The 25,946-nt window shown below is 33.3% G+C and overlaps 11 protein-coding genes and 2 pseudogenes across 13 annotated transcripts, besides 1 other annotated feature; 6 read left to right on the top strand and 7 right to left on the bottom strand.

Moving 5' to 3' along the window:
- Nucleotides 1–854: 854 nt before the first annotated feature.
- Nucleotides 855–1,503, bottom strand: TVAGG3_0659470 (uncharacterized protein; the record flags this gene model as incomplete). The annotated part of the gene is made up of 1 exon (XM_001305276.1): nucleotides 1,279–1,503. The coding sequence occupies one exon, from the start codon at nucleotides 1,501–1,503 to the stop codon at nucleotides 1,279–1,281; it is 225 nt and encodes a 74-aa protein (XP_001305277.1).
- Nucleotides 1,504–2,733: 1,230 nt separating this feature from the next.
- Nucleotides 2,734–3,687, bottom strand: TVAGG3_0659450 (uncharacterized protein; the record flags this gene model as incomplete). Its single annotated transcript, XM_001305277.1, has 1 exon — nucleotides 2,734–3,687. One exon carries the CDS (start codon nucleotides 3,685–3,687, stop codon nucleotides 2,734–2,736), a length of 954 nt encoding a protein of 317 aa, XP_001305278.1.
- Nucleotides 3,688–3,750: 63 nt separating this feature from the next.
- On the bottom strand, nucleotides 3,751–4,500 carry TVAGG3_0659460 (pectin lyase-like family; the record flags this gene model as incomplete). The annotated part of the gene is made up of 1 exon (XM_001305278.1): nucleotides 3,751–4,500. One exon carries the CDS (start codon nucleotides 4,498–4,500, stop codon nucleotides 3,751–3,753), a length of 750 nt encoding a protein of 249 aa, XP_001305279.1.
- Nucleotides 4,501–8,407: 3,907 nt separating this feature from the next.
- On the top strand, nucleotides 8,408–9,098 carry TVAGG3_0659440 (annotated as a pseudogene). Its single transcript has one exon. A coding segment is annotated over exon 1 (691 nt).
- Nucleotides 9,099–9,379: 281 nt separating this feature from the next.
- TVAGG3_0659430 (protein of unknown function, DUF4106 family) lies at nucleotides 9,380–10,322 on the top strand (the record flags this gene model as incomplete). The annotated part of the gene is made up of 1 exon (XM_051241972.1): nucleotides 9,380–10,322. A coding segment is annotated over one exon (943 nt), but the record flags the coding sequence as incomplete, so codon positions are not given.
- Nucleotides 10,323–10,715: 393 nt separating this feature from the next.
- Nucleotides 10,716–25,946: part of a mobile genetic element that runs on past the window's edge.
- TVAGG3_0659420 (protein of unknown function, DUF4106 family) lies at nucleotides 13,760–14,227 on the top strand (the record flags this gene model as incomplete). The annotated part of the gene is made up of 1 exon (XM_051241971.1): nucleotides 13,760–14,227. A coding segment is annotated over one exon (468 nt), but the record flags the coding sequence as incomplete, so codon positions are not given.
- Nucleotides 15,375–15,928, top strand: TVAGG3_0659410 (uncharacterized protein; the record flags this gene model as incomplete). Its single annotated transcript, XM_051241970.1, has 1 exon — nucleotides 15,375–15,928. A coding segment is annotated over one exon (554 nt), but the record flags the coding sequence as incomplete, so codon positions are not given.
- Nucleotides 16,649–17,068, top strand: TVAGG3_0659400 (protein of unknown function, DUF4108 family; the record flags this gene model as incomplete). Its single annotated transcript, XM_051241969.1, has 1 exon — nucleotides 16,649–17,068. One exon carries the CDS (start codon nucleotides 16,649–16,651, stop codon nucleotides 17,066–17,068), a length of 420 nt encoding a protein of 139 aa, XP_051088556.1.
- Nucleotides 17,567–18,441, top strand: TVAGG3_0659390 (annotated as a pseudogene). Its single transcript has one exon. A coding segment is annotated over exon 1 (875 nt).
- TVAGG3_0659380 (KilA, N-terminal/APSES-type HTH, DNA-binding family) lies at nucleotides 19,314–19,740 on the bottom strand (the record flags this gene model as incomplete). The annotated part of the gene is made up of 1 exon (XM_051241968.1): nucleotides 19,314–19,740. A coding segment is annotated over one exon (427 nt), but the record flags the coding sequence as incomplete, so codon positions are not given.
- Nucleotides 19,829–20,446, bottom strand: TVAGG3_0659370 (organellar and viral DNA polymerase type B; the record flags this gene model as incomplete). Its single annotated transcript, XM_051241967.1, has 1 exon — nucleotides 19,829–20,446. The coding sequence occupies one exon, from the start codon at nucleotides 20,444–20,446 to the stop codon at nucleotides 19,829–19,831; it is 618 nt and encodes a 205-aa protein (XP_051088554.1).
- Nucleotides 21,227–21,875, bottom strand: TVAGG3_0659360 (organellar and viral DNA polymerase type B; the record flags this gene model as incomplete). Its single annotated transcript, XM_051241966.1, has 1 exon — nucleotides 21,227–21,875. A coding segment is annotated over one exon (649 nt), but the record flags the coding sequence as incomplete, so codon positions are not given.
- On the bottom strand, nucleotides 23,040–23,900 carry TVAGG3_0659350 (uncharacterized protein; the record flags this gene model as incomplete). Its single annotated transcript, XM_051241965.1, has 1 exon — nucleotides 23,040–23,900. One exon carries the CDS (start codon nucleotides 23,898–23,900, stop codon nucleotides 23,040–23,042), a length of 861 nt encoding a protein of 286 aa, XP_051088552.1.

Genomic DNA, 25,946 nt, shown 5'->3' with positions numbered 1-25,946 from the left:
GATGGGATAATAAAATAGATGCTAACGTGCTCCACTCTGAAAAAATCAAAAATTATCGGATAATATAAAAGCAAAAATACAATTATTTATTGTGTATAATCTAGATAATTATGTTCAGACAATGTGATAATTTAATAATGTATCCGTATTACATGAAATTTTGAGAGCAAATTATGATAATACACGGGGAAATTAATGAAGAAATATTTTTTTTCCCATTTTATAAAGAAATAAATATGAATATTTCATCTATGGCATATAAATGTCATGCAATTATTCGATTTTTTTCGTGATTGAAAACTTTATAGAAATTAAAAAAAAATGATTGTTAAATGTTTAATAGGTTAAAGTTATTAACCTAGGGCATAAACAGTAATGTGACATTAAAAAACATGAACGAGCATAATCCAATTGAACAAAGAATTTCATAGTATAATAATGGGAGAATTTACAAAATATAGCAATGTTATTAAACTTAATGAATCAAAGAATCTCTAGCAATGAAAGGGAAAAGATGTCAAGAATACCGTCGCGCCGTTGCGAATTATTGTAAAATATGAAAGAATAAATTCGGTAGAATATGAATATACTGGGAATATACTTGAATAATTTAAAGGAGACATTGAGAATTTATTGATGCTTTCCGAGAACCTGACAATGTAAGAAATAAATAAAAACAAGATGATTTGTATGATGATAATAAATTAAATTAATTTATAATTAATATTGAGTTTTGATAAGTACGTTTTTAAAAATTAATAAATGAAAAATAAATGTTGAATAATTGAAAATGGCAATATGTAAGAGATATTATTAGAAAAGTCATAACAAAGTTATAGTATAGAATCTTGTGGCTTCAATCAAAAAAATTGTGACAAACCGTACACGATCTCACAAATTTTGGCTAATAAATTTGAATAAAAATCTAGAATATTATTATGTTAATTATGATATTGGTTGTAAACATCAATTTTCAAAAAAATAATATTAACAAAAGTAATTTCAGAAATAATAGTTATTGAAGATAATATCAGCTGGTTCAAAAATTAATAATTTCATCCATTAAAAAAATGAAATGCTCTGAAAAACTGATATGATTTATTCAAATTTTGAATATTTAAACCTCAGTTTCAATGTCCATAAAATTACATAAAATAGAGAGTTAGATATAGCAATATACGCATTTTTTAATAATATAACAAAATGGATAGTAAGTTTAATAAAATTTTGGAAAAATGCATAAGGGATATACCCCGCATTACTTCTCGAATTGATTATTTAATGAGTAATTGGAGAAGTATTACTCGTACAGCGAACGAAATTTTGGTTGAAATACACCGTGTTATCGACTACGGTAATATTCCTTCTATTATTTTGCTGCTGTTGCTGTCCAGTCATAGCCCACTCTGCGGAATCGAAGAACTTAGTAGTGCCACGCTTGTTTCGGGCCATTTCGTTTGCTGTAAGCTTGCCAAAAGATGGGCGGTCATTGATCATAGACATGATATCAAATAATGATAAATTTGTCACAAATTTTTTTTGTGAAAGGCAGTTAACAAATTTGCCGTCATCTGTTGTAATTTTGACAAAGATATGACAATCAAGTGGTCATAACTAAACATATAAAGAAGAACGTTATTTTTAAATTATAATTTGAATAAATTATCAAAATTTGAGAAATAACTGAACTTTTACAGTAAAGTGAGGTAAATTAATAGATTTCTCTTAAATATACCAGAAAAGTATTTTTAATAAAATTTTGAAAGAATCTGCGATTAATAAAGTTAAAAGTTAAAATTGTATTTTAAACTAACCTATCATTGATATTCAGTTTAAAATTGAATTTTGCAGAAATTAATATGGATTTTCAAAGCTATTGAAAATCCATGCGAGACTATCTTAGCTATCTTTTACAATAACCTAGAATATTATTTATCATAGATTTTCATAACTTGTTGTTTATCCCTTCAAAATTTGAATGACTTTTGGTCACTAAAGTCAGATTTTGCATTTTTATAAGCATTCTACTATATCATATCATAACAAATAATTATTTGGGTTCCAAATTGTAATTATTTTTTCTCTCAATCTAATTTCAATTACCACAAATTATCGAACCGTATATTTATCATTCTTTTCCGCATCCAATCTGATTCCTTCATTTTAACAGTATTTCTTAAAATCTAAATTTTTCAATCCAATAATACTCCCTTATTGTTTTTCTTCATCTCATCGTATCATCTTTGCAAGCACATTTTGCACAATCAAGGTTTCGAAGAATCTTTTCTTTACATTTGATTTATCTCAAATGTTTTATAAGAAATATGGCCATTACATATGTAATTGCAAATAACAACCATTTTCCATTGAATCAATGTAATAATTGTCTATTTTACCTATTGTTTATTGTTCATTCCATCTTGATTATATTATATATTCAAATGGTTTTAATATTCTTGTTATGATCTAATTGTTAGGCATTATATCATATTTATTATTCGAAAACACATGTTCAAATTAATCAAAAATTGAAACTTCTAATATATGAAAATAAATCCTGTTAGTCGAAATTTACCACTAATTGGATAATAAATCTGACTCTTATTTTCTCTTATATTCAACAATTCAAAATGAAAAAAAAAATCAGAAAGAAATGAATTAAAAATATGATAAAAATAATTAAAACAAGAACTAAAAAGGAATTTACAAAGCAAGTTAAAGAACAAACATAGATTATTCGTAAGTTTGAGTTTCAGTACCTGTTGTGTGAATGAAATATCCACCTTCTTCAGAAGAAGAGAAATCCATCTTAAACGGATCATCCTCATCAATAGTTGTAGTAAATAATGGGTTATCCACTGTACACGAGGTTTGGCTTTGAATTTGGTGGAGTTCGATTGCTCCAGATTCTATGAACTGACCAGAAGAAGACGAAGTAGTGTCAACATCATCATTCTTCCTCTTCAAATAAATCAAAACCAAAACAATTCCAATGACAACCAAAAGGAAGGCTGCAGCTGCAATGCCGCAAATCAGTCCAATGTTGGACTTGCGAGCGCGTTTAGACTCTGTCTCATCCACAAAAATGCCAATATTCGTCTCAATGACAGTGTTTATTGGCAAAAGTGTCTCCACTTCAACTTCTGTGTGGAAGACGATAATTGCTATGTCCTCTTGTCTTGTTGTCATTGTGAAAGAGTTCGTAACAGTTTTAGTGATCAAAGTTGTGGAAATAAAGGACACAGTGTAGGAAACATAAGATGTCTTTGGTTGGTCATATGAAACTTCAGTACGAACAGGTGTTCTCGAGGGAGGAAAAGAGATTTTCTCAAATTTACCAAAATTGTCTATAGAGATCGGTTTAGGAGTGACAATTGGTGTTGGATATGGATCTTCCTCAGCTGTTGGCGTGACTTTGTTCGTGTAGTCTGTTTTGTCGTCATAAGCAATTTTCTGGTAGTTGATGGAGACTGGAGTGATTTGTTCTGGCACTGGTGCGCTGTACTTTATGTATGGATACTGTGGGTAGCACTCAAGTGGCTCTGTGTGTGTAACAAGAAATTCATAAAAATTGTAACTCAAATGGCACTCATTTTTACTGATCCACTCTGTCTTGCTGTTGCCGTTGAAGTGGATGTCCTTTCCTGCCTTCTCCGCAAAGAAGTAAGAAGAATTAATAAAGTTCATGTTAAAATTATTTGATTTTGTGAGAATTCCTGATTCCCCATCATTTGAATTGACACAAATGGCTCATCCGCTGTTAAATACTTGTTGGTTGTAGTATGATTTCTCCTTGAAAGCAAATTCTGACCTCTGTTGGCATTTGTTTGATGTGAAGTTACAGCCGATGATGTTTGATTGTGTGTTAGTGATGTAGATCGCTCCACCAGAAAACCTGGCTGTATTTAAATTAAATTTTGTATTTTCAATCATTATGTTCGCTGCTTGGATGTATAAAGCTCCACCAAGAGATCTGCATGTATTGTTTTCGAAGATTGTATCTTCAGATATTGAAATTCTTGGATTAATTGTTTTCAAATCTGCAGAAGAATAATTAACTTCATCTATTTCTGTGTAAATGCCATGCTTTGATGCAGTTATTTGAACTGCACCGCCGTTTGCTATTGCTTCGTTGTTTATAAATTCATTTTTGGAAATGATTGCATCGCCTGCAACAATCGATAACGATCCACCGGTATTGGCAGCATTAGACATATAATTAGTGTTTTTAGATATCAAATTGCTTGTAGATAAATATAAAGCTCCGCCAGATCCAAATGTCAGGCCAACGCCAAATGCAAAGCAGTCCTTGAATGTGCAATCAGTTGTCGTGATTGTACATCGGAAGAAGCATCTATTATTTCTCTTTCCATTGAAATTTGAAGAGTCAAATATCTTTTGCGTGTTTATCTGTTCATCCCCGTCTATTTCAAGTATATCGCTGATATTACCGTCATCACTAATAGCGGAGATCAAGATGGAAGAAACAACAGAGAGCATAATTGAATATTAAAACACCAGCCGCGGTAGAATTCAGAAAATAAAAAAAAAATTAATTGAACCCCGGTAATTTTGAATGATTCAATACATCCTTCTCAATTAAAATTTTTTTGGAAAAAAGAAAATGATATACATATGTATTTTATAATAATTTCAAAGTTTAGACTTTTTGCTCAAAAATTATGATCGTTTGGATTATTTAACTAGGATTGATTATTCATATATTAGAATGTGTTTCGAATGTGTTATTCCCAAGTAGCCGAAATAATTGATTTGAAAGCATTGGAGAAATCAGAACTCCAAAAGATTATGATTTATTGCTTATGTCAGTTTGATATGGAGATCATATTACTGATACTGCATAAAAATGACTTATTTTTTTGTCTACGAAAAAAATTGAAAAATTTATATTCGAAATCTATATTCTTCAGCAAAATCTAGATTGTGGCATTGTTATTCCAATTTCTGTGATATGAGAATTATTATTAAAGGTAATAATTATATATTTAACACCATTAATATTGACAATTTTCATCAATTCATATAAAACAAACGCTTGTATGAACGTATCATATATTAATTTCTTCTCACTGTCTATTCAAGAATTGTAATTAAGGTAATAGCTTTTATAATAAATATGTAAATTAATTTTGGAATAAGAATTCATTTCATTGGTAATAGTATTTCTTTTGCAATGCAAATGTTAACAGTATATATTTAAAATAGATTCCTTTTTTATATTGATGAGTTTATAAAAATAAACTAGTAGAAAACGCTCAACTTCTGTCAATTGCAAGCTGCTATTTATTCGGGAGTTGATTTATTTTGATTTGAAAGCTTTAATATATATGTTTCCGGCAATGAAAACAATTATTGTTTTGCATAGCGAGAAAATCTAAATAATAGTCGTATGCATGTATCAGAAGCATGTGTTATTGAGAGATTTGTAAGAATATAGTATGAGAGGAATCATGAAATTTCATTAATTAAGGATACCCTTACGTGTCAGATTTTTTGCGCATACGAAGAAGTCATGCTAGACATGAGCTATAAACCTGAAATTTTAGCAACATATTTAAAACTTTTTAAACTACAATACACTTTAATATTCAAGAACAAAAATATTCTTTTTAGAAATTACATAATTATTTTATGTGAAATCTATATAAAAACATATTTTGCGAGCGTAACTTTTTTCTTTATAAGCACCTTATATGACTGATAAACTGTGAAGGCACATAATTGTTAATTCATAGAGTTGATATGTTTCCAAAATTGAGAGGAAATTTGAAAATTGAATACCCTTTCAATTCAATTTTCAAAAGATATCAGCTCCTTCAATAATTGAAGGACGATTTTGATCATTTGCTCTTAAAACAAGTATGCCATGGAGAAAAAAGTTACGCTCGCAAATCTGAAATATAACTATCATAAAAAAATTAAATTTCTAATTTTTTACTCTATAGATATTATTGGCCACTTGTGTAATGCATAAAAGTTTATGTCATATGCATACATTTGGAAGTATGGGAGACGAGGGAAATTACTTCTATGAGGCACTAGGGTTTTTAAAAATTTCTCTATCGGACTCACCATTCAATTTCTCGAAAATTAAAAAAAATCAATAATAGCTAAAATGTATTATGCATAACAAATTTTAATGTTACACGGTATTTTTTGAACTTCATGACATGAATTTTCTTTATATTATTTTTTTTTTGGATTTTCTATGATTTATGCGATAGGCTGGAACAACATTGTAAGTGCAATGATATCATTTATAGAGAAATCTAAAACTTCAGCATTCAGAACTCGCAACCACAAAAATATTCATTTGCTAAGTAAGTAAAGTTGATTAAGTTCGACACTTAGCTTTTATACGTAAAACCAAGTGTGTATTGTTATTTCTTGTTAAATTATTGAGAAAAAAATAAATTGTAAGAGAAACGATACTGATTATTGAAATAATATTGAGGGTAGCTGCAGATTTCTTCATTAACATGCCGGAAATTTGTTAATCTTGGTTTTCTATCATAAAATCTGTCGAAGAATCTAAAAACGGAGATATGAAATAGAGATCATGTAAATCTAGAGTATCCTGTCAGAAAAATAGACTAAGCATGTAACCCTTTTTTGGTCATAAACACTTTTTACCACTTAGTCATACAGATGATCATTAAATTTAAACGAGCACTTTTTGTCAGAATTTATTCTTTTACAAAGACAGAAGATTTTAGTATTATTTAATATTAGTGCTGTAGCAAAATTCAAAAAACGGTGAAAATTCAGTGAATTTGTGAATTCACATTTTTTCGACATTTTTCTTGATATATCCATGCACATTAAGAACACAGCTTTGATACGCTTAAAAAAGCATATTTCATATGAAATTGTTAAAGAAATAAACAATTTATATAAAAATTGCACTTATGGGCAGTTTAGATATATAATTTATATATAACATATATACAAATCCATAGACAAAGTGCAATAACTACAATGTTGTAGAAAATTACAGCAGAAATACTGACTTTTTGAAGGATAATAAGAATTCTTCTAAATGTTGTATTTTTATAATTTGATTGATTTTTTTTACTATTTCATTAATCTTTTATGAATAATAATTATTTTTAATATATGTGCTATTAAAATTTCAAATTTTGACTAATATATCTAAGTTATCTGAACGAAACATTTAGAAAATATCATACTTACATTGAAATAGCAAGTAGAGCATATTAATAGCAAGTTTCTTGGCTTTATATCTATCATCTATTGTTGTTTGATCAAACAAAATTCACTCTATTATATGGTGTCAATTAATTAAAACAATTTTTAATAGTTATTTATTTAGTGCGAATAAGTGCAAACTCATAAATGAATAACTTAATAGTAGAAATGAATTATCTGATATAAATCTCACATTTTGTCCATCAGAAATACTTTAATTGCATACGCATAACTATTAGTAATACGTCTGGAGTGTCAATTAATAACAATCCCACAACAAGTAAAATTCAGATTTTTATTAAACTTATTTTTTCCTAAAAGTTTTCTCAAATTACTATATATACATATGTGGATAAAATAATAGTAATATTGTAAAAAATTAGATAATTTTTTTTATTTGAGAACCTCTCAAAAGTTCATTCAATTTATCAATTGTTTCAGTTTGATGTATATTCATTTCTGGAGCCTAAAACTTTAGCAATCATGACAATATCATATTCTCTTTCTAACTACGCAATGTAAGGGTATCCTTAATTTTTATTTCTGCCATGTAAGGGTCCACTGTAAAAATTGAAAGTCTCTCAAAATTGAGAGGCGATTTGCAAATAATCGTTATCGTCTTTTTTCGAAAATCCACTTTTCCTAGTGTTCTGATTAATATTTTGTGAATGTAACAATGAAGTATATGTTTTAATAAGATGATAATATATTCTATCACTTCAAATCACATAAAAATTGCAAAATCAGCGAGTTTTATAAGAACATGATTTTTTCCTATTTTTTTTTGCTTCTGGATGCATGTTTTGAAAAATAGATATTTTCGAATTTTGATTTTATTATAAGTATGAATTTTATATTAGGAATTTTTTGACCTATTTCCAATCATTAATTCCTAAGTTTTTCTAGGAATTAAATTGAGAAGAAATTAGGAAATTCGCTTTAATGCCATTACATACTAATATTGTGATGCATGTAGTTTATATTTAAAGAGGCTAATGTCGGAATATCGTGCATTTTATAAAAAATTCAAAGAATTGACAATTGGATAGCACAAATTTAATTCTCCAGACAAAGTATTATTGTTTAAAAAAAAAAAAGGTATTGGGGCTTCCAGGCACTTCGTGCCCTCTAGCCCCGAAGATGTTTAGTATAAAACCGCTTTTTAACTTCACTTAAAATGCCACGTAAGCTACGTAAGAATATACGTAAGAGGAAGAGAGCATTGAAACATCCAATAGTAAGACTGACACCACAACAACAGTTGCAACAACAAATGCTGAATGACCCCACTATGTTGCAACAAATGTCAAGCAATCCTATGCTTTTAAACCGAGTTGTTGGTGCACAGAGTGGAGGTTTAAGAGCGGCACTTTTAGCGAAAATGGCAGGCTATGGTGGAGCTGCAGACGGAACAGCCTATAACCCTCAAAGTCAAATGAATTTGAGTTCACTCAAAAATCAAATAGCAGATGTCAAAAAGTCAAACATAGACATACAGAAGCAAATAGGTGAAAACGAAAAGAAACTAGAATATGACAGACACACAAAGAAACTCAATGAGTTAAACGTAGAGAAAAAGAAGAAAGAAGAACAACTGAAAGAACTAAGTACAGGACAATATGCGAAAAAAGTGTCAGAAAAAGCAGCAGAAGTAGCAAAAATGGAACAAGATGTCATAAATTTGAAAAACCATACTACTCGATATAAAGTACTGAAAGATGAAGAGATAAAACAAAAAGCCCTGAAGACATATATGGATAGCGATGAGTATAAAAAGGAGTTGAAGCAAATGTAAAGGCAGAAAAACTTTTACAGTTGCAAAACCAAACCGTACAGTATGAAAACTTAGCACAAGAAAGTAAAAATAACGACGCAGCCATGCAAAAGGCAATGAAAAGCGCGAATATATAAAAGCTAACAATGACTGGTTAGATGCCCAAGCCAACGCTAAAGCAGCCCAGCTTATAGGGTCAATAAGGACAAAATACAAGCGGATGAAGACAGTTCAAATGAAGCTTTAACGAATGCTGACTTTAAGAACGCCTTCGAAGCTCTTCATAGTAAGGTGAAACAAGTGAACGATTTCTCATCTGGAAAGAAACTGAAGTCTGAAGGTTTCGACAAAGAGTTAAAAGAAGTAGCACAAAATATGACGAAAATAACAGATGCAGCAACGAGACAGGCAGTTCAAAGTGCCTATGACGCCGTTAGAGCAACTGTTGTGAAAAGTCAAGAAAAAGAGTTACAACAGACCAAAACAGACCTAGTAAATGCTTTCTTAAAAACGAAAAGTCAGGTAGGACATTACGCTGCAGATGGAACATATGTGCCAGCTGGTGGAACTTATGTACCAGCTGGTGGAACTTATATACTAGCTAGTGGAACTTATATACCACCAAACCCTCCAAGAGAAGCACCTGCACCAGGACTACCTAACACATTTACATCGTCACATGGACACAGACACAGGCATGCACCAAAACCAACACAACAACAACAACAACAACCACCTCCACAACCAACAGTTCAAAACCCTGCACAACAACCACCTCCACAACCAGCACAACAACCAACAGTTCAAAACCCTGCACAACAACAACCACAAACAGAGCAAGGACATAAAAGAAGTAGAGAACAAGGAAACCAAGAATTCTTAAAAATGCTTAAAGAAGACTATGGTTACCCAGATAGTATTGACTTTAGTGACAGATATAAAGAAGCTATTAGAAAGTTCAAGGATGGAAATACTGACCCGAACCTATTTAGCTTTATGGCTCTGCACCAAAGGGGATATAATCTCAAACCTGGAAAATACAAGCTCGCTAAGGGATATGATTTAATAGCATATCATCCAAATGACATGAACGAATTTACTCCGAGATATTTGATGTCAGAGCTAAATGACAATTTAACTCTCTTCATGAAACGCGTAAAAAATAGAGACGGAACGAAAGAAGAAAGGTTTATGAGTCCGGATGACTTAGAAAGGGAACTTGTTGAAAACGGTCTCGGAATATATGAAATGCCAGCAGATGAGGTACAAGAAACTCCACAGGAAGAAGTTCAGATACAACCAGACATGGAAGAAATAGTTCAGCAACAACAGCTAGAAGAGCCTGAAGGAAACGAACAAGTCCTTCCTTTGGAAACTAACTTCACAGAACTAGATGAAGATTTGGAACAGCCGAAAAATCTTGACCCTCAACAAGAGTATGCGGAGAATATGGAATATTTCCAAGAGTCTAAAAAAAAATTCGGCTGACATAGTAGAAGAATATCGAAAAATGTTTGCCGACATACAAAAGACTCCAACACCAGATGAAAATATTCAGCATAGAATGGAAGTACTGAAAGAAAATGTACACAAATACAACAACCCTTTTTACTTACGAGCATTTAACGTTCAATCTTGGATGAACTCGGTGAAAATAAAAGGTTAAATTTCAAAAACATATAGAAATGAAACATTGTTTAAAGTTCATTCAGAACCTAACCAAGATGGAAACAAACCTACTTTTGTTTCTGCAGACGATGGAACTACAATGAGATGGGGTCATAAAGCTAACCCGGATAGGTGGTTCATAAACTTACAACCACAATTCCAAGAAGTTGTAGACGCAATGGAAGTCAATGGTGAACCAGATATAGCTGGTATTTTAAGCGCGGCTTTAATGCCATTGAAAGATATGAAACATGCAGATATTTTGGACCAGTATGAAATGAACATGGCTGATGGAAATATAACACCTGACGTTCTAGAACATTTATCTCAAAGAACTACACAGAACCATAGAGATGGTATATTTGGTGAAGAGTTTAGAAAGAAAGTTAGGGAGGGAGAGGAAGAGAACCTATTGTACATGACCTTGCAAATGAAAGTTTACAAAATGTCATAAAAACTTACTTTGCAGACAATGAACTGAGAAGGGATGAATATTTAAGAAAACTCAAATGGACAGTACCAAATGAAATGTTAGTATTGAAAAACATGTTCCTTGACAAAATAAAACCAACTACAGAAATAAACGACGCAAGACTGAAAGATTGGGTAAAAGCTTTCCCATTCACAAAAGATATAGTTGGTAACATGGAAAGAAAACCAGAATGGCTACAAAAACATATATTTGGAAACGAGCTTATTCCATATGGACAGCACTGTTTGAAGAGCTTGAACCGGAAACTCAGGAAGAGTCATGCAAACAATACGCGAAGACTCAAATACAAACTATGACAAACTCTTTCTAGGATATAGGTTACCTGAGATGGGCGACCAGAGCCCAAAGGCAAAAAGGACATGGGAAATTTGCAACATACTAGGTGAACATGAGGCAAAGATGCAACAACTTGAAGCAGAGGGCAAGTTACCAAAGCGACACCAAAGAAGAAGAGTAGAACAAAGTGAAAGTAGTGAAGAAGTAACTTCATCTAGTGAAAGTAGTGGCAATGAAGGAAAAAGAAGAGTTAAAAACTCAGTCAGGAAGAAAGTAAAGCTTGGTCCACGTGGGTTCTATTATGACATATAAATCCAACTATTCTATATTTTTACCCATATGAAATGTACGCCGCTCAGAATATAACGCCAACAGTTTTGGATGCCATGAATGGAAATGTTTCCGAATGGTATAACGAATGCGACAATGCCATTAGAAGGTCAGAAATAGTTCCTGGAACTTACGAATATACAACTGCTGTTTCTTATGGAAACGTAGGTGAGTTTGGAGAAGGTTCTTCAACAACAGTAGATATTGCTTGCGACAGGTTTCATATAATTTCTATTGACAACTCTTTCTTATACGTGGAACAAGACATTGAAATAAAACCTTCTGCCAAGTTGTCTGACAAGAAAGGTTGCAATGGAATTTTCTATGTCGGATACCAATATGCTCCAAAGTTTTCATGGGATATAAGATATATTCTAACTCTGACTTAGTTCAACAGTAACATGGGCAAACTATGAATGGTTCGCTTTGAGAAACTCAGTACAACCACAAGCTAGAGAACAAACAGACCAGTATGCAACTATTGAGAAAATAAGAAGACTTGACCCTAACGTTCCAGGAGTTTATGTTGACCTTTCTGGACAAACTGCAGCAGCAGTAACCAAAGTAAAACTGAAACTTAGAGTTCCTTTGTCATCTTTCTCATCTTCAGGTTTTTAAGATACTTGCCAAACTGGCAGGAAAAATTTCTATCGAACTTACTCCAAGCAAAAATAACTTAGTCATTGCACCAACACAAGACCCATTCACTCTTACAGAGTAGAGGAACAAATAAAACGTCATTCGCCGACTTTTGCAAAGACAAAGTTGACTTAGACTTTGGTTTCTCAAACCTCAACACTGAAGTAAACTATTATTTCAATGCTGCTGGAACTGCTTGGGACCCAGTTAAGTTCACATGCGAAAAATTTGAAATGCAAGAGAATAGAAAGCAGACTTGCAGTCTATATTTGGACCCAGATATTTCAAATGCTTTAGCTGCCAAATATATTGCAGTTCCACTTATGTTCCCTATACACCAAATATCTGTCAAAAGACTTTGCAGGTGAAGTTGGAAACCAAAGTGCTGACCCAGGTGCAAGAACAGATATTGCTTTAACAACTGCAATGAAACATGCAGATACTATGTTACTGTTCAGACGAACTATAAATGACTATTCTTGTTTCTACAAACCCTGGTATTAAATATCATATAAACATAGATGGCAAATATTATCCAAGAGAAGAATATTCTAGCAGTTGAGGATATGAGGTCATACAACTTGACATTAGATGCTATGAACTTTAACAAACAACTTCACAACAACCATTAACCCTGAAATGCAAAGTTCTATTATGCCATATGTGAAAGTATGGACTCATGCAGGAGGTCAAAAAACTCAATATACAAATGGAGACCGTTCAAACTTTTGCTTGGCATTCCATTTGCTGACTCAGAAGACTTTATGGGTGGTATTTCAATGTTGGTACAGTTCAAATACAATATACTGGTGACAGAGACGGTCCAGATGAATTGAAAGCAAAGAAGTTTACAAAACAATAGCACTTTTCACGGAAGATGCTTTTTGAGATTCGTTCGATGAAACCTGCTGGGGCTCCTCAGATTGGTATAACGACAGCTTCCATCGAGCAGATTTTGGCAGCAGGTCAGTAAGTTGTTCTTGAACTGACTTCTCTCCGTCAAATATTGACAGTACGCCAGTTTTGATATAATATTGTATTAAAAACTTACCTTTAGAAATATCTGTAAGTTTTGTTGTTATATTTTTGTCTGCTTCAAGAACTTTCACCATTTCAGTTATACCAACTTTCTTTGCTTTATGAAAATATTTTGGTTCAGCAAAGACTGCTATTCTATAACATTTTCCATTGTTTGTGTAAAGAACTACTCTGTCAATGAACTTGTATTGTTTGTGTGTGTAAACTTTGTTTTGCTTCAATTCGAAGAGATACTCAAATACGTCCATCTTTTTATTCTAAGTAAAATGTCATTTCCGAAAAATAGAAGCGTAAGTGTTTCAAAAGGTTTAATGGCGATGGCAGATGTGAAGTTAAATTCACCAACTCAAACAAACAGTCAAAGTGTTGTTGTCAATGTCAAAGACAGAGATGTTGAAGTGGGGAAACCATACGAAGACGAAGATGGTATAACAATAGTTCCTGTAAAAGAACAACCAACATACCCTGAAGTTAGCAGAGACTTAAGTTCTGTTGCAGATATTCGAAACGACTACCAACAACTTAAAGACAAACTTAAAACTCAGGAGAAGATTTGTCAAGCTTTAGGTATAATGTTAAACTTGGTCGAACACAACCCTGTAAAAGTGAACTCATATGTCATTGCACCTCATGAAGTTTTGAAAGAACTATTGAAACTTTTGACAGAGGCAGACGATATAAACATCAAAGAAATAGAACCCGACATTGCTTGCTGTGGTGTTTCATATAATGTCATTGACAAGATATACGTTATGAAAGGAGGTGAAACGTTGAACTTAAAATATAGTTTCCCAGACGTCATAAAAATATTTGACGACCACAACATTTCATTAAAATTTTGCTAAGTAAAAATGTCAAAACTTCTTGAAAGATGTTTGAAGAAAAACAATATAGACTTTATTTCATGTAAAGGACTTTACACACTTTTGAACGATATGAAAGACCCTGTTTTGTTTGTTCGTGTAGACAAAGGAAAGTTCTATGTCTTTACAAAATATTTGAACTTCTTAGACAGAGAACTTCAAGAAACGCCATGTGAAAGTTTAGATGAAGTTCTTCTCCACTTTCAGAAAAACTTTTAAATATATGTAAATGGCAGAAGACATAGTGGTTTATACTATTACGACTAAAAACCCTGAGTCATATAATTCTATAACAACAAACTTACAAAGTCCTCAAGGACGATATTGTAAACTGACCTTAAACACGATGACGACTAAAGCCTGTTTTGCTCTTTTGACACCAGAAGACTTTGTTGTTGTGAATGGTAAAAAATACTCCTTTGAAGATACTTACTCAGATATACCACCAACAGGTTTTGTTGACTTATTTAATACTTTAAGGACGGATGTAACATGTGCTGCAACTAGAGCAGGTTTCATTATGTTTGGATGTCCGACTGAGTTTAGTATAAACGATATGAGCTATAATACAAAACTTATATCTGGTTTTTACTACCAACAGTTTCCTATAACAGGAAAAGGTGTCATACAAGGTCTATGTTCCATTGACTTTAAGTACACCTATTTTATATATTGTTTCAAACTTAGGTTCAAAGTGCTATTCGAATGTCGACAGAAACTACTATGACCAAAAGATACTCATGCGTATAAACAACACTTTCTCTGCTGGTTTGCCTATTGTTCATTCGAATGCAGAGTTTTCAGCTTTAGTAAACTCAAACACTTTAGCAAACATAAACTTAACCTTAGTTGACGCAAACTTTGTTCCTGTAAAACTTTTATGTCCTATGTATTTGTCAATGACGGCAGAAAGTTTCGAATTGGAAGATGCAACTGGTGAAGAGTATGTACTACAAGAACAACTTCAACAACAAATAGCTCAAGAAACAACAAATGCAACAAATAGCTCAAGAACAACAAATAGCTCAAGAATAAAAAAATATTTTTTTTTTATTTTATAAAAATGTACAGAATAGACGTTTCAGATTTTTATGACTTCCAAGCGTTCAGAAATATGTGTCCATTTCGAGACTATAACAAAGCAGTCGAGAATTTGAAACGTTTAGTCATTTATGTCGACTCTGCCCCAGAATGTTATGTCATGAAAGAATGGGATGTTGTCTTTAACAAACCTAAAGCGACAATAGTTTCAGAACAAGAATGTAAACAGAAACTTAAGAAAATAAAAGTCGTACAAGTTGGTATGAAGATGTTAGATGCTTGGGATATCTTATTGTCAAAACTTGAAGATTTTTCAGTTCGTGGTATAAAGTTCTATACACCATCTCCAAACTTCTATTCTATCTTCACTGGATATAAATACGAACAAGTAGAATGGAAAGAAAATGTTATAGAAGCTTGGTTAGACCATGTCAAAGAAATTATATGCAATGGAAACGAAAGAGTCTATGAGTATATCTTATGTTGGTTTGCAAACATCTTACAACATCCAAGTGCTAAAAATGAAACTGCTCTCATCATAATTGGAAAACAAGGAACAGGTAAGAACACTTTCTTTACAGATATCTTATGCAAACTGTTAGAGGGCTATTCGAACCCGAATATGACAAACTTAGAAAACATCTGCGGTAAATTTAACTCTTCAATAGAGAATATGAAACTTATAGTATGTAACGAACTTCAAAGTATAGATACAACAAAGGTTTTAAACTCAGATGCTTTGAAGAGTCTTATAACAGACAAAGTTGGAGTTGTTGAAAGAAAGTATAGAGACCAAAGAGTTTGTGAAAATGTTGCAAACTTCGTCATGGTTTCAAACAATGCCGTTCCGATGAAGTTAGAAAGTTCTGACAGAAGATATGTAGTTGTCAGAACGTCAGAAGCTCATATGCAAGATACAGAATATTTTGACGACTTAGCAGAAACTTTAACACCTGACTTTTACAACCACTTGTTCTCATATTTCATGACATTAGATATTTCTAAGTTCAATCCAAGACAAATTCCACATACCGAAGAGAGACAAACATTGTTAGAAGCAAACAAGAGTGTATATGAACTGTTCATAGATGAAACTGACTTTGAGTGTTTAGATGAAAGGTCATTGTACGATTCGTATAAACAGTATTGTCAAGAATATGGTTATATGACAGCGTCTAAACGAACATTCTTGGCAAATGTCAAAAGTCTTTTAGACATACAGAATGGTGTATATACAAAGAAAAATTTTTCTGAGTAAATTTTAAAAAAAAATATTTTTTTTATCCGATAGAAAAGATGACAAAATTCATCTCAGTCAACAAGTACATGTCAGGACTTAAAGAAGAACTAGACCCATTCACATATTTGAATGTTTACTTCTACCATTTTGAAAAGTCTACATTTGACAAAGTTTGGAACATCGAACCAGTTAAGTTTGCTATTGTGACTAAAAATGGTGCGAAATTTGAAGACTTAGACATAGAAGGTTTGTTAACAGTCAAAGAAAGTTTTGACAGAAGGTTTTCAAACCTTAAAGAAGGCAAAGCATACAAACTTGTTATACCTTATGAACCAAAGAAAGCAGACGACTATGAATATTATGAGTCTAAGATAGTTGAAGTTCAAGGTAAATTGGGTAAAAAGATTTTAGAGTCTAAGCCAGTGTTTGCTCCTAAAGAGGAAGAGAACATTGACATTGACCCAGAAATGTTCTAAAAATAAAATTTTATTTTTACATGTCAAATTTCTTTTTCTCTGGCTCAGGTTCTTTCTTCTCTTCTTCTACTTTCTTTTCTTTCTTTTCTCTCTCTTCTTTTCTGGTGGAGTTATGTCAAACTTCTCAGAACCATATTTTTGTAAAAGTTCTTTGTCATTTAATAGCTCTTCTATTCTGTTTTCTATTTCATTTTCAAGAACAGCGCATGTGTCTTCTTTGCATTCTAAGAAGTTTTGTTGGACTTCATCTCTCCAAGAGGCGTCATCTCTGTCAACAAGTCTGTCATTGACAAATTTTAAGACTTCTCTGCTTAAGGTTTTATGGTTCTTGTCATATTCCCAGAAACAGAACTTTAGAACAAATTCACCTTTCTTGTTTACACTATGTAAGATTTTATGGTCGACAGATGTTTTGCTGTCGAAAAGCTTGTCTCGAATATAGATAGCGAAATCGCTAGACATTTTCTAAAAGATAAAAATTTTAATTTTTCTAAAAATATGTTAGAAAAAAAGTTTGCTGACATTGACAAGAAATTTGAGAATGTTTTAAACAAGAACAAGAGGAAGTTGGAAAATGCTCAGATAAAACCCATACATGACAAGTTCTTATTTGCTCAGAATGGTATAACAGGTCTAATTGCACCACCTGGGTCGGGTAAGACTTTCACTTATCTTAAAATGGCTGCACAACAACAAGAACTAGATGAGAAGAACCCATTCTATGAGTTAGTAGTCATTTGTAGTACTTCTGGTCAATTTGACCAAACCGTCAATTCGTTCAAAGATATTATTAAAAAGTCTAAGTTAGTATGTATAAAAGACTCTGAGTTGTTAGATTGGATAAAGAAGTACCAAAGAAGAGTTTTGAAGTACAATGCTATAAATGAGTATGTCAATTCGAGTTTAAAGACCCAAATGAGGAAATGCAGAGAATATTAGAGAAGAAACACTTCAGAAACAAACAGAAAGAGATTGAGTACCTTTCGAAGAAATTGCAATCTTACGATTGGAAGACTTACCCTCACAGATGTCTTCTTATCTTAGATGACTTTGCTTCTCATCCTTTGTTAAAGAACAGAGAACAAGACATGTGTCGAATTCTTAAGAAGCTCAGACACTTTAACATCTCAGTTGTCATTTGTGTACAGACAGCCAAGAGTTTAAGTAAGGATGTAAAGAGAATACTTACTGATATCATACTTTTCCCCGGATTGTCCGAAGACGATTTCATGGAACTTATGAAAGAGTCCATGGCAGGTAAGTTTGACAGACATGAACTATGGGAGAAGTACAAAGTCATACAAGACCCTCATACTTCTTTCAGAATTCACATCTACGCAAACAAAGTTCAAATTGTAAAAAGTCAAGCGTAAAAAATGTAAGTGTTTGAGTCTTAGTCTGTTGTGGTGCTGGGGCTGTCGGTTCTTCTGGCTTTGGAATGGACTCGGTTGGTGGTACGTCGGACATTCGTTTGTGTCCTGTCGGAAGGAAGAGTTCTTCCAGTTGGAAGGAAAAACTTTTCCTGTCTTTTCCTGTCGGAAAGAAAAATTTTTCCTGTCGGAAAGAAAAATTTTTCCTGTCGGAAAGAAAAATTTTTCCTGAAGGTCGGCCAAAAAGTTCTCAATTTTCGAAAATTTGAATGGTTTACGACGGACAACTGGAAAATTTTTTCCTGTTGGAAGGAAAATTTTTTCCTGTTGGAAGGAAAAACTTTTCCTGTTGGAAGGAAATTTTTTTCCTGTTGGAAGGAAAAACTTTTCCTGTCGGATGGAAGGACTCGGAATGCCAGAAGGACTCGGACAAGACAATTTACCTTATAGAGCTACCTGAGCCATCTTTGGTGTCAAGCTTGAAAAATAAATGGTTCATTTACTCTTCTTCTTTGAAGTTGTCAAAATACTCTGTTATCTTTTCCTTCAGTAGCGGTAAATCTTCTTTGAATGTAAGTATTGTACAACCTTTCATATCATAGTGTGAGGTAACGTATCTTGAACTATCTGTTTAACATCTTCATTCGGTGTCATTGAAATCGGTAAGTTTTCGCGATAGAACCAATTTCTGTCAGATTTGTAAATCTTAGCAAGGTCGTAAAAGCTTTTGTTGTTTCTTCTGACTAAATGCAACATAACCATATCTCTGTCTTCTTCATTTTCCATCTCTTCAGTGTAAATCATATACTTATAGTTCTTTTCCTTTCCTTTTGGTACCGAACGTGGTATTCTTTTCTGAAGGCTTTTGTCTTTTGCTTCAAGCTTGTTCTCTAGCTCTTCACGTTCTTGTCTATGAATTTCATCTAACATCATGAAAATATAACAAGCATAGCGAGGTGAAGCCCACATTGCAACAGCATTTACAAGAAGTCTATGTACATACCAACCTCTCAAACCATTTGGCAAATTTTGACGATTTTCGTACGGAATCTCGACCCGCGGTTTTCCGAGGGTAGCAAACATATGAGGAAATTCTTCTAAAAGTTCTTTTGTCTGTTGGTTTTCAAACCAATGGTATGCTTGCTTTGTAGAACGAAGAGCATTCAAAATACTTTGCATTTGGTACATGTCATCTTTGACCGAACGAATGAGACGGAGTTGTTTGTTAAACTGTATGTACTCGTATTCTTCACTTATGGCTTCATGAACGATAGCAGTTGTTGTGTTCTCTGTTGTTGTCATACCTGTCTTTACATACAAAATAAAAAATAAAATAAAAATAAAATTAGCGTTAATTTCTGGCTTTCACAAAAGACCAAAAATAAACGCTTTACATGTATTTTTCAGCAACTTCGTCAAATAATTTTATAGCTTTGTCGATCTCATCTACTTCAAACGTTTCTTTACCTCTCGTGGGAGCACCATACATTTTCTCAAACTTTTCAAGTAGTTCTGTTTCAGCAGCTCTCATATCGTTAACGAACACAACCTTGACTCTATTGACTATACTGTCATATCTTTGAGTTATATTATATGTTCTTCCTATCTTATATCTCTTTGTATTGAAGTCCTTCGGTTTCTGAACGATGTAAAGTAAGCCTTCACTGCAACGTTCTGTATCGAATGAACCATATGTTATGAAATTATATCCAACAACTGGGTCAATCCAGAACAAAACTACTGGTATAAGACTTTTGTCTATAAGATATGCTCTTGTTCCATAGAATCTTACCGATATCATAAGCTCAGGATTTCTTGTCAAAATTTTCTGAGTAGAAGCATTTCTAACCCAGTCGTGGGATGTTTTCTTTCCTTCAGATAGTGTTAAAATGTCTGACAAAGAATATTTTTTGTATTTCTTTGAGTATCTTACGTTTAAATCACCAATTCTAACCACTTTGGTGTCATTGTCTATCTTTTTAACTGTTTCAAACTCAGTGTTTGTCATTTCCTGTCTTTACATACAAAATAAAAAAAAATATTTTAAAAAAACTAACGTTAATTTTATTTTTTCTATCTTGTATAAAAGATATGATTTCAGGGATTTTTTTTACGATTTTCATGAGTTTTAGGCGACCAGGGTTTTTCTCCCACTCGCATTTTTTCACTGTTTTCATAGAGTTTTTTTCACGATTTTCGAATGGAATCTCGACCCGCGGTTTTCCGCCGGTCGCATTTTTTTACGATTTTCATGTGTTTTAGGCGACCCCTGTAAAAGTCGGGGTCGCATTTTTTCACGATTTTCATGAGTTTTAGGCGACCAGGGTTTTTCTCCCACTCGCATTTTTTTACGATTTTCGAATGAAATCTCTACCCTCGGTTTTCCGAGGGTAGCATTTTTTCACGATTTTCGTACGGAATCTCGACCCTCGGAAAACCGAGGGTCGCATTTTTTCACGATTTTCGAATGGAATCTCTACCCCGGTTTTTCTCGGGGTAGCAAACATATGAGGAAATTCATGAAATTTGGTCATTTTTTCAGCAAAAATATATTTTAGGCGAACCAGGTCCCTCGGTCCCTCGGTCAAATGAACTTCTCTGAAAAAGTGTGACAACATGACATTTTGACAACAACACAGGAAATATACTTCATCGTAAATGTTTTGTCATGAATTTCATCGTCAATGAGCGTAAATCAGACAAAAATATATTTCTACCATAAAGTTTCACAAGCGTTTTACATGGTATATGTTGTGATGGTTCATGACTTTAAACAGTTTTGTAGCTTCTATTTCTTCACGAAGGATATCAAAAGTTTTAACAATGCCGAAAGTTTCTTTGTACTTCTTCTTGACGTCAGATAGAAGGAAATCGTCAGCAGTTGGATAGTTTTTGTTCAGAAATGTCAACATGTCCATTTTATCTTCTGCTGGTTTCTCTGCTTCTTTCTTTAAGTCAGTATAGTCGTTTCTCATACGTTCTATCTCTTTGACGGAGTAGTTATATTTCTTCATTGCTGCTTTACATTTAGAACATTGTGGGTTCATTTTAGCATTGTACATTGAAACCTTACCTGCAAGTATGACTAAGGCGTAAATGGTTTTCTTTAACTCAAAAGTTGCTGGTTTTATTTGTCCGTTCCATACCTTACCTCTTCTATCTTTATCTCTTATCTGCCATACACATTTTGCAACTAACGAAACAAAGTTGTCGTAGGTCTTAAACTCCCCAGATTTATATATGTCAATGAAATATACCATATCGCAGTCTTTGTGGTTGCAATGAAATCCAAGAAACTCATAGTTTATCTTTCGTATGAACTTCTTGGTTTCTACTGAGTCAGTTGCTTTGACTTCTATTTCATCGAATTCTGGAATAGTAAGCTTTTGTTGTTGTATTTCAGGAAGTTTAGGTAGATGTTCCACCAGGTCCTGCATTTCATAAAGATACTGTTCATTTGTTTCATCTTTCGCACTACAGTCTAAATCTCCTTGGAGAAGTTCCTGCTTTATCTTCTGGATTTCTGTTTCGAAAGTATATGAAGAAGGAATGAAGCTTTTCATTTCTACTAACATTGAAGTTGGGTTCATGACTAACGAGTTTGGTGAAGTTGTTGCTGACATGTTCTTACAATAAAAATAAAAAATATTTTTTTAAAAAAACTAAAATATATTTTTGCCGAATTCAAGAGTTTTGGTTGAAAAATACGGTGGAGCCAAAAGTGGCTCGACCTCAAAACAAGCATTTCATGAAGAATATACCAACCGCCGGAATTCCGCGGGTTGCTTTTTTTATACAAAAATCATGAGTTTTGTGTGTTTTCTACGGTGGAGCCATTTTTGGCTCGACCTCAAAACAAGCATTTCGTGAAGAATATACCACCCCGCGGAATTCCGCGGGGTGCTTTTTATACAAAATTCAACGGGTGAAAGTCTTGACAAAACATTGACGATGAAAGTCTTGACAAAACATTGACGATGAAAGTCTTGACAAAACATATACGATGAAAGTCTTGACAAAACATATACGATGAAAGTCTTAACAAAACATATACGATGAAAGTCTTGACAAAACATGTACGATGAAAGTCTTGACAAAACATGTACGATGAAAGTCTTGACAAAACATATACGATGAAAGTCTTAACAAAACATTTACGATGAAAGTCTTGACAAAACAAGCATTTTGTGAAGAATATACCAACCCGCGGAATTCCGCGGGTTGCTTTTTATACAAAACATTTACGATGAAAGTCTTGACAAAACAAGCATTTCGTGAAGAATATACCAACCCGCGGAATTCCGGCAGGTGCTTTTTTATACAAAACATATACGAAGAAGTCTCAACAAAACAAGCATTTCGTGAAGAATATACCACCCCGCGGAATTCCGCGGGGTGCTTTTTATACAAAATTCAACGGGTGAAAGAATACGATGAAGAAGTCATGACAAAACATTTACGATGAAATTCATGAGAAATTAGATGATGAAATCTATTTCCTGTGTTGTTGTCAAAATGTCATGTTGTCACCATTTTCAAAAAGATGTTAGTTGACCGAGGGACCGAGGGACCGAGGGACCTGGTTCGCCTAAATATATTTTTCAATACTTTTTCAGCACTTTTCCGTAGTTGTATATGAAAGACAATTCGAGATAAAAGTCATAGTACAAAGGTATAATATGCTGCACACCGTTTGTTGTGAACCAAACTTGAAAGTCAGAGAAACTGTTACTAGGTGGTTCGTAGAATTTAGAAGCAAAGTCATAAAAGTCCTTACCAATACAAAGAAAACTGTTGTTGCTTGAACTGAAACTTGCATGAAAAATGACATTTTGAGGGTCAAACACGTTTCTATAAACTGTCAAATCTGCTGGTGGAAGTATAAATTTAAATGGACCATCTGGTGGCAATGATTCGTTCTGGTTTAGTAACCGAAGAAATTGTGCCCAAGAACGTTTGTCTACTCCCCAATATAAAAACTCTGTATCTCTTGGAGGGTTAATTTCAATCTTTTGAAATGAAACTGTGGAGTTCATCTTGTCGTATTCTAGTTTTAGATAGTATGTTCCATTTAGTAAAGAGTGGTATTTTTCTTGAAATTCCCAGTAGTATTTGTTTATTTGAGTTTGAAAGTCATTTAGAGTTTTTTCAAGACTTTCGTCTGAACGAACTGTAAAGATTTTCATTTCGTCAAATTTTTCTATTAGACCGTCAGAGCCTTTATACTGACCGTGAAAATATACTGCGAACATGAATGCATTAGTTCTATTTGAAAACAAAACTCTTCTAAATCCTATTGCCTTTGCATCTGAAGGACTTTGAAGCCAACGAATTGGATAGTCAAATCTATATGTGCGGGATGAAATTTCTTCATCTGATATAGTCCTACCAGCGTTTGTAAAGATATAGTCTAACGGTTTTGTATCTGCTACTTTTGTTCTTTGTTTTTCAACCTGAAGCATTTAATATATGTAAAAATATACTGTTTTAAAAAATGTTTTAAAATGGTATGCAATTTTTTATTTCATGCAATGTTTTATTTCTGTGCCGTCTTCAAGTATACCCCAATATTTCCTTTTCGATATTACATGAACTTCGGAAAATACCTTGTCTAGCTTAAAAAAGCCCATCTTTTCACCGACCATTCCCATTTCAATGAGTTTGTTGTATCCTTCTTCGTTCGTCATGAGTGCATCGATGTTCTCATAGTATACCTTCACTTTGGATTTGACCTCGGAGAAGAATTTGTTGTAGTTGTCAAGGACTGCTTTTGCGAACTGAGGGTAAGACCAATGTTCGACAATAGGTTTTACTGTGGTTACTAAGCCATTTTGACCTTCGGTGAACTCGTATTTCAAAACAAAAGGAGAAAACCTTTCAACAAAGTTGTCGACCTTCTCATAGTGTTTACTCTTCATCTTTTGAGGTTTCTTAATGGAATACCCCATGTCGAATTCATAAGCAATTTGAGTGTCATTGCAAGTTTGGGTTTGAACTTTTCCTAATATCATACATTTGTTGTATGACTTTTCCAACTGTATAGTTCTTTCCCGGGAACTCACCATCTTCGTTTGGAATTCCAGTCGGGATATATTGGACAAACCTCATGTACGCAGCGTTAAGGTCGACATAGTATATTTTTTCGTTTGAGTCGAACTTGTCGCATCCAATCGGCCCAGTTTGTGGAAATTCAAGCGAGTCTCTTATCTTTTGAGAAACCTCGCCTGTTATCTCATAAACACCGTCGAAGCAACCTGTTTCATATAAAACCTTCTGACCTAACTCAGAAGCTCTCCAATACAATTTGACGTCGACTGGATGTCTCAATGGAAGTTTGTTTATAGCATCTTGAAGTTCTTGCAACCTCATTGGAAGTTCTTCTGGTTCAGGTTGGTATCCGAACAATCCAACTCCTTTTGGAGCTGTGTACTTCTTTTGTGCTAGAATTTGTCCGGAACAACTTTTGGTCTTACCAACAATGAAAAGTTTGTTTCGTCTTTTGGTACAAAAGTTTCTGTCAGCTTGTCATCTGGAATTGGTTCCAACAAGCCTTTCTCGAAAAGAATGTTAACAGCTCTGACAATGTTGCACTTGCCTTTTCCGAACAATGGGTTTGTAAGACTTTCGTTCAACATGAAGTGGTTGTGGACAAGTACAATCTTCAACCATGGTAAGTCTTTGTCAACAACATAGTCGTCATGTGAAGAACCTTTAGCTGTAGGTATGTTGACTCGGATATTGACATTTGCCAACGGTGCAATCTTTGTCAATTGACTTCTGAGAATGTACCTTGTTTTCACACATGACTCAAGATACTTCATCTTCTCATCTGTAACAAACAAGTTTCCCAACGGTCTTCTCCAACAAACTCAGCGTACATTTCAAATAAAATAAAAATATACTGTTTTAAAATGGTATGCCATATAGCTTCTTGAATTTGTTAAGAAGTATTCGAACGCATTTTCCATCTGTATCTCTAGTGTTTACATAAGCATAGCCCGCCTTAGTAAAATATACTTGTAATTTCCTATAGTTTACGCCGGTATAAAAGTAGAAAGAGTCTTGTTCTTCGCTATAGTAGTAAAACTCAAACGTATGCTTACCATAGTCTGTAATTTCAATTGTTTCATCTTCTAGTTCGTCGACAAATTCGAATACATATCTCTCCAAATTTGCTTTTGTTCTTATTGTTTTCAGAACGAGTGACCCAACGCAAGTTTTCAAGTCTATTGTCGTTTCTTATACGGTTTATATGGTCTACAAAAGGTAAATTGTTAGGATTCGGTATAAAATGAGTTGCAATGACAATATGTTTAAAATAGTTTTTTCCACCCATCCTCATAGTAGTATATCCGTCATTTCGCTCACATTCGCTTAAAACTCTTTTTGTCTTTTTGTTTCTGACTTCAAATGACTCACAACAGTGAATTTCATATTTCTCATCTAACAAACAAGTTTCCCAACGGTCTTCTCCAACAAACTCAGCGTACATTTTTATAAAAATAAAA

The sequence above is a fragment of the Trichomonas vaginalis genome, chromosome III, assembly GCF_026262505.1.
Source record: "Trichomonas vaginalis G3 chromosome III, whole genome shotgun sequence".
NCBI classification, from domain to species: domain Eukaryota; phylum Parabasalia; order Trichomonadida; family Trichomonadidae; genus Trichomonas; species Trichomonas vaginalis.
Note: the sequence above shows the minus strand (reverse complement) of the source record. Positions and strands in the feature narration are given on the sequence as shown.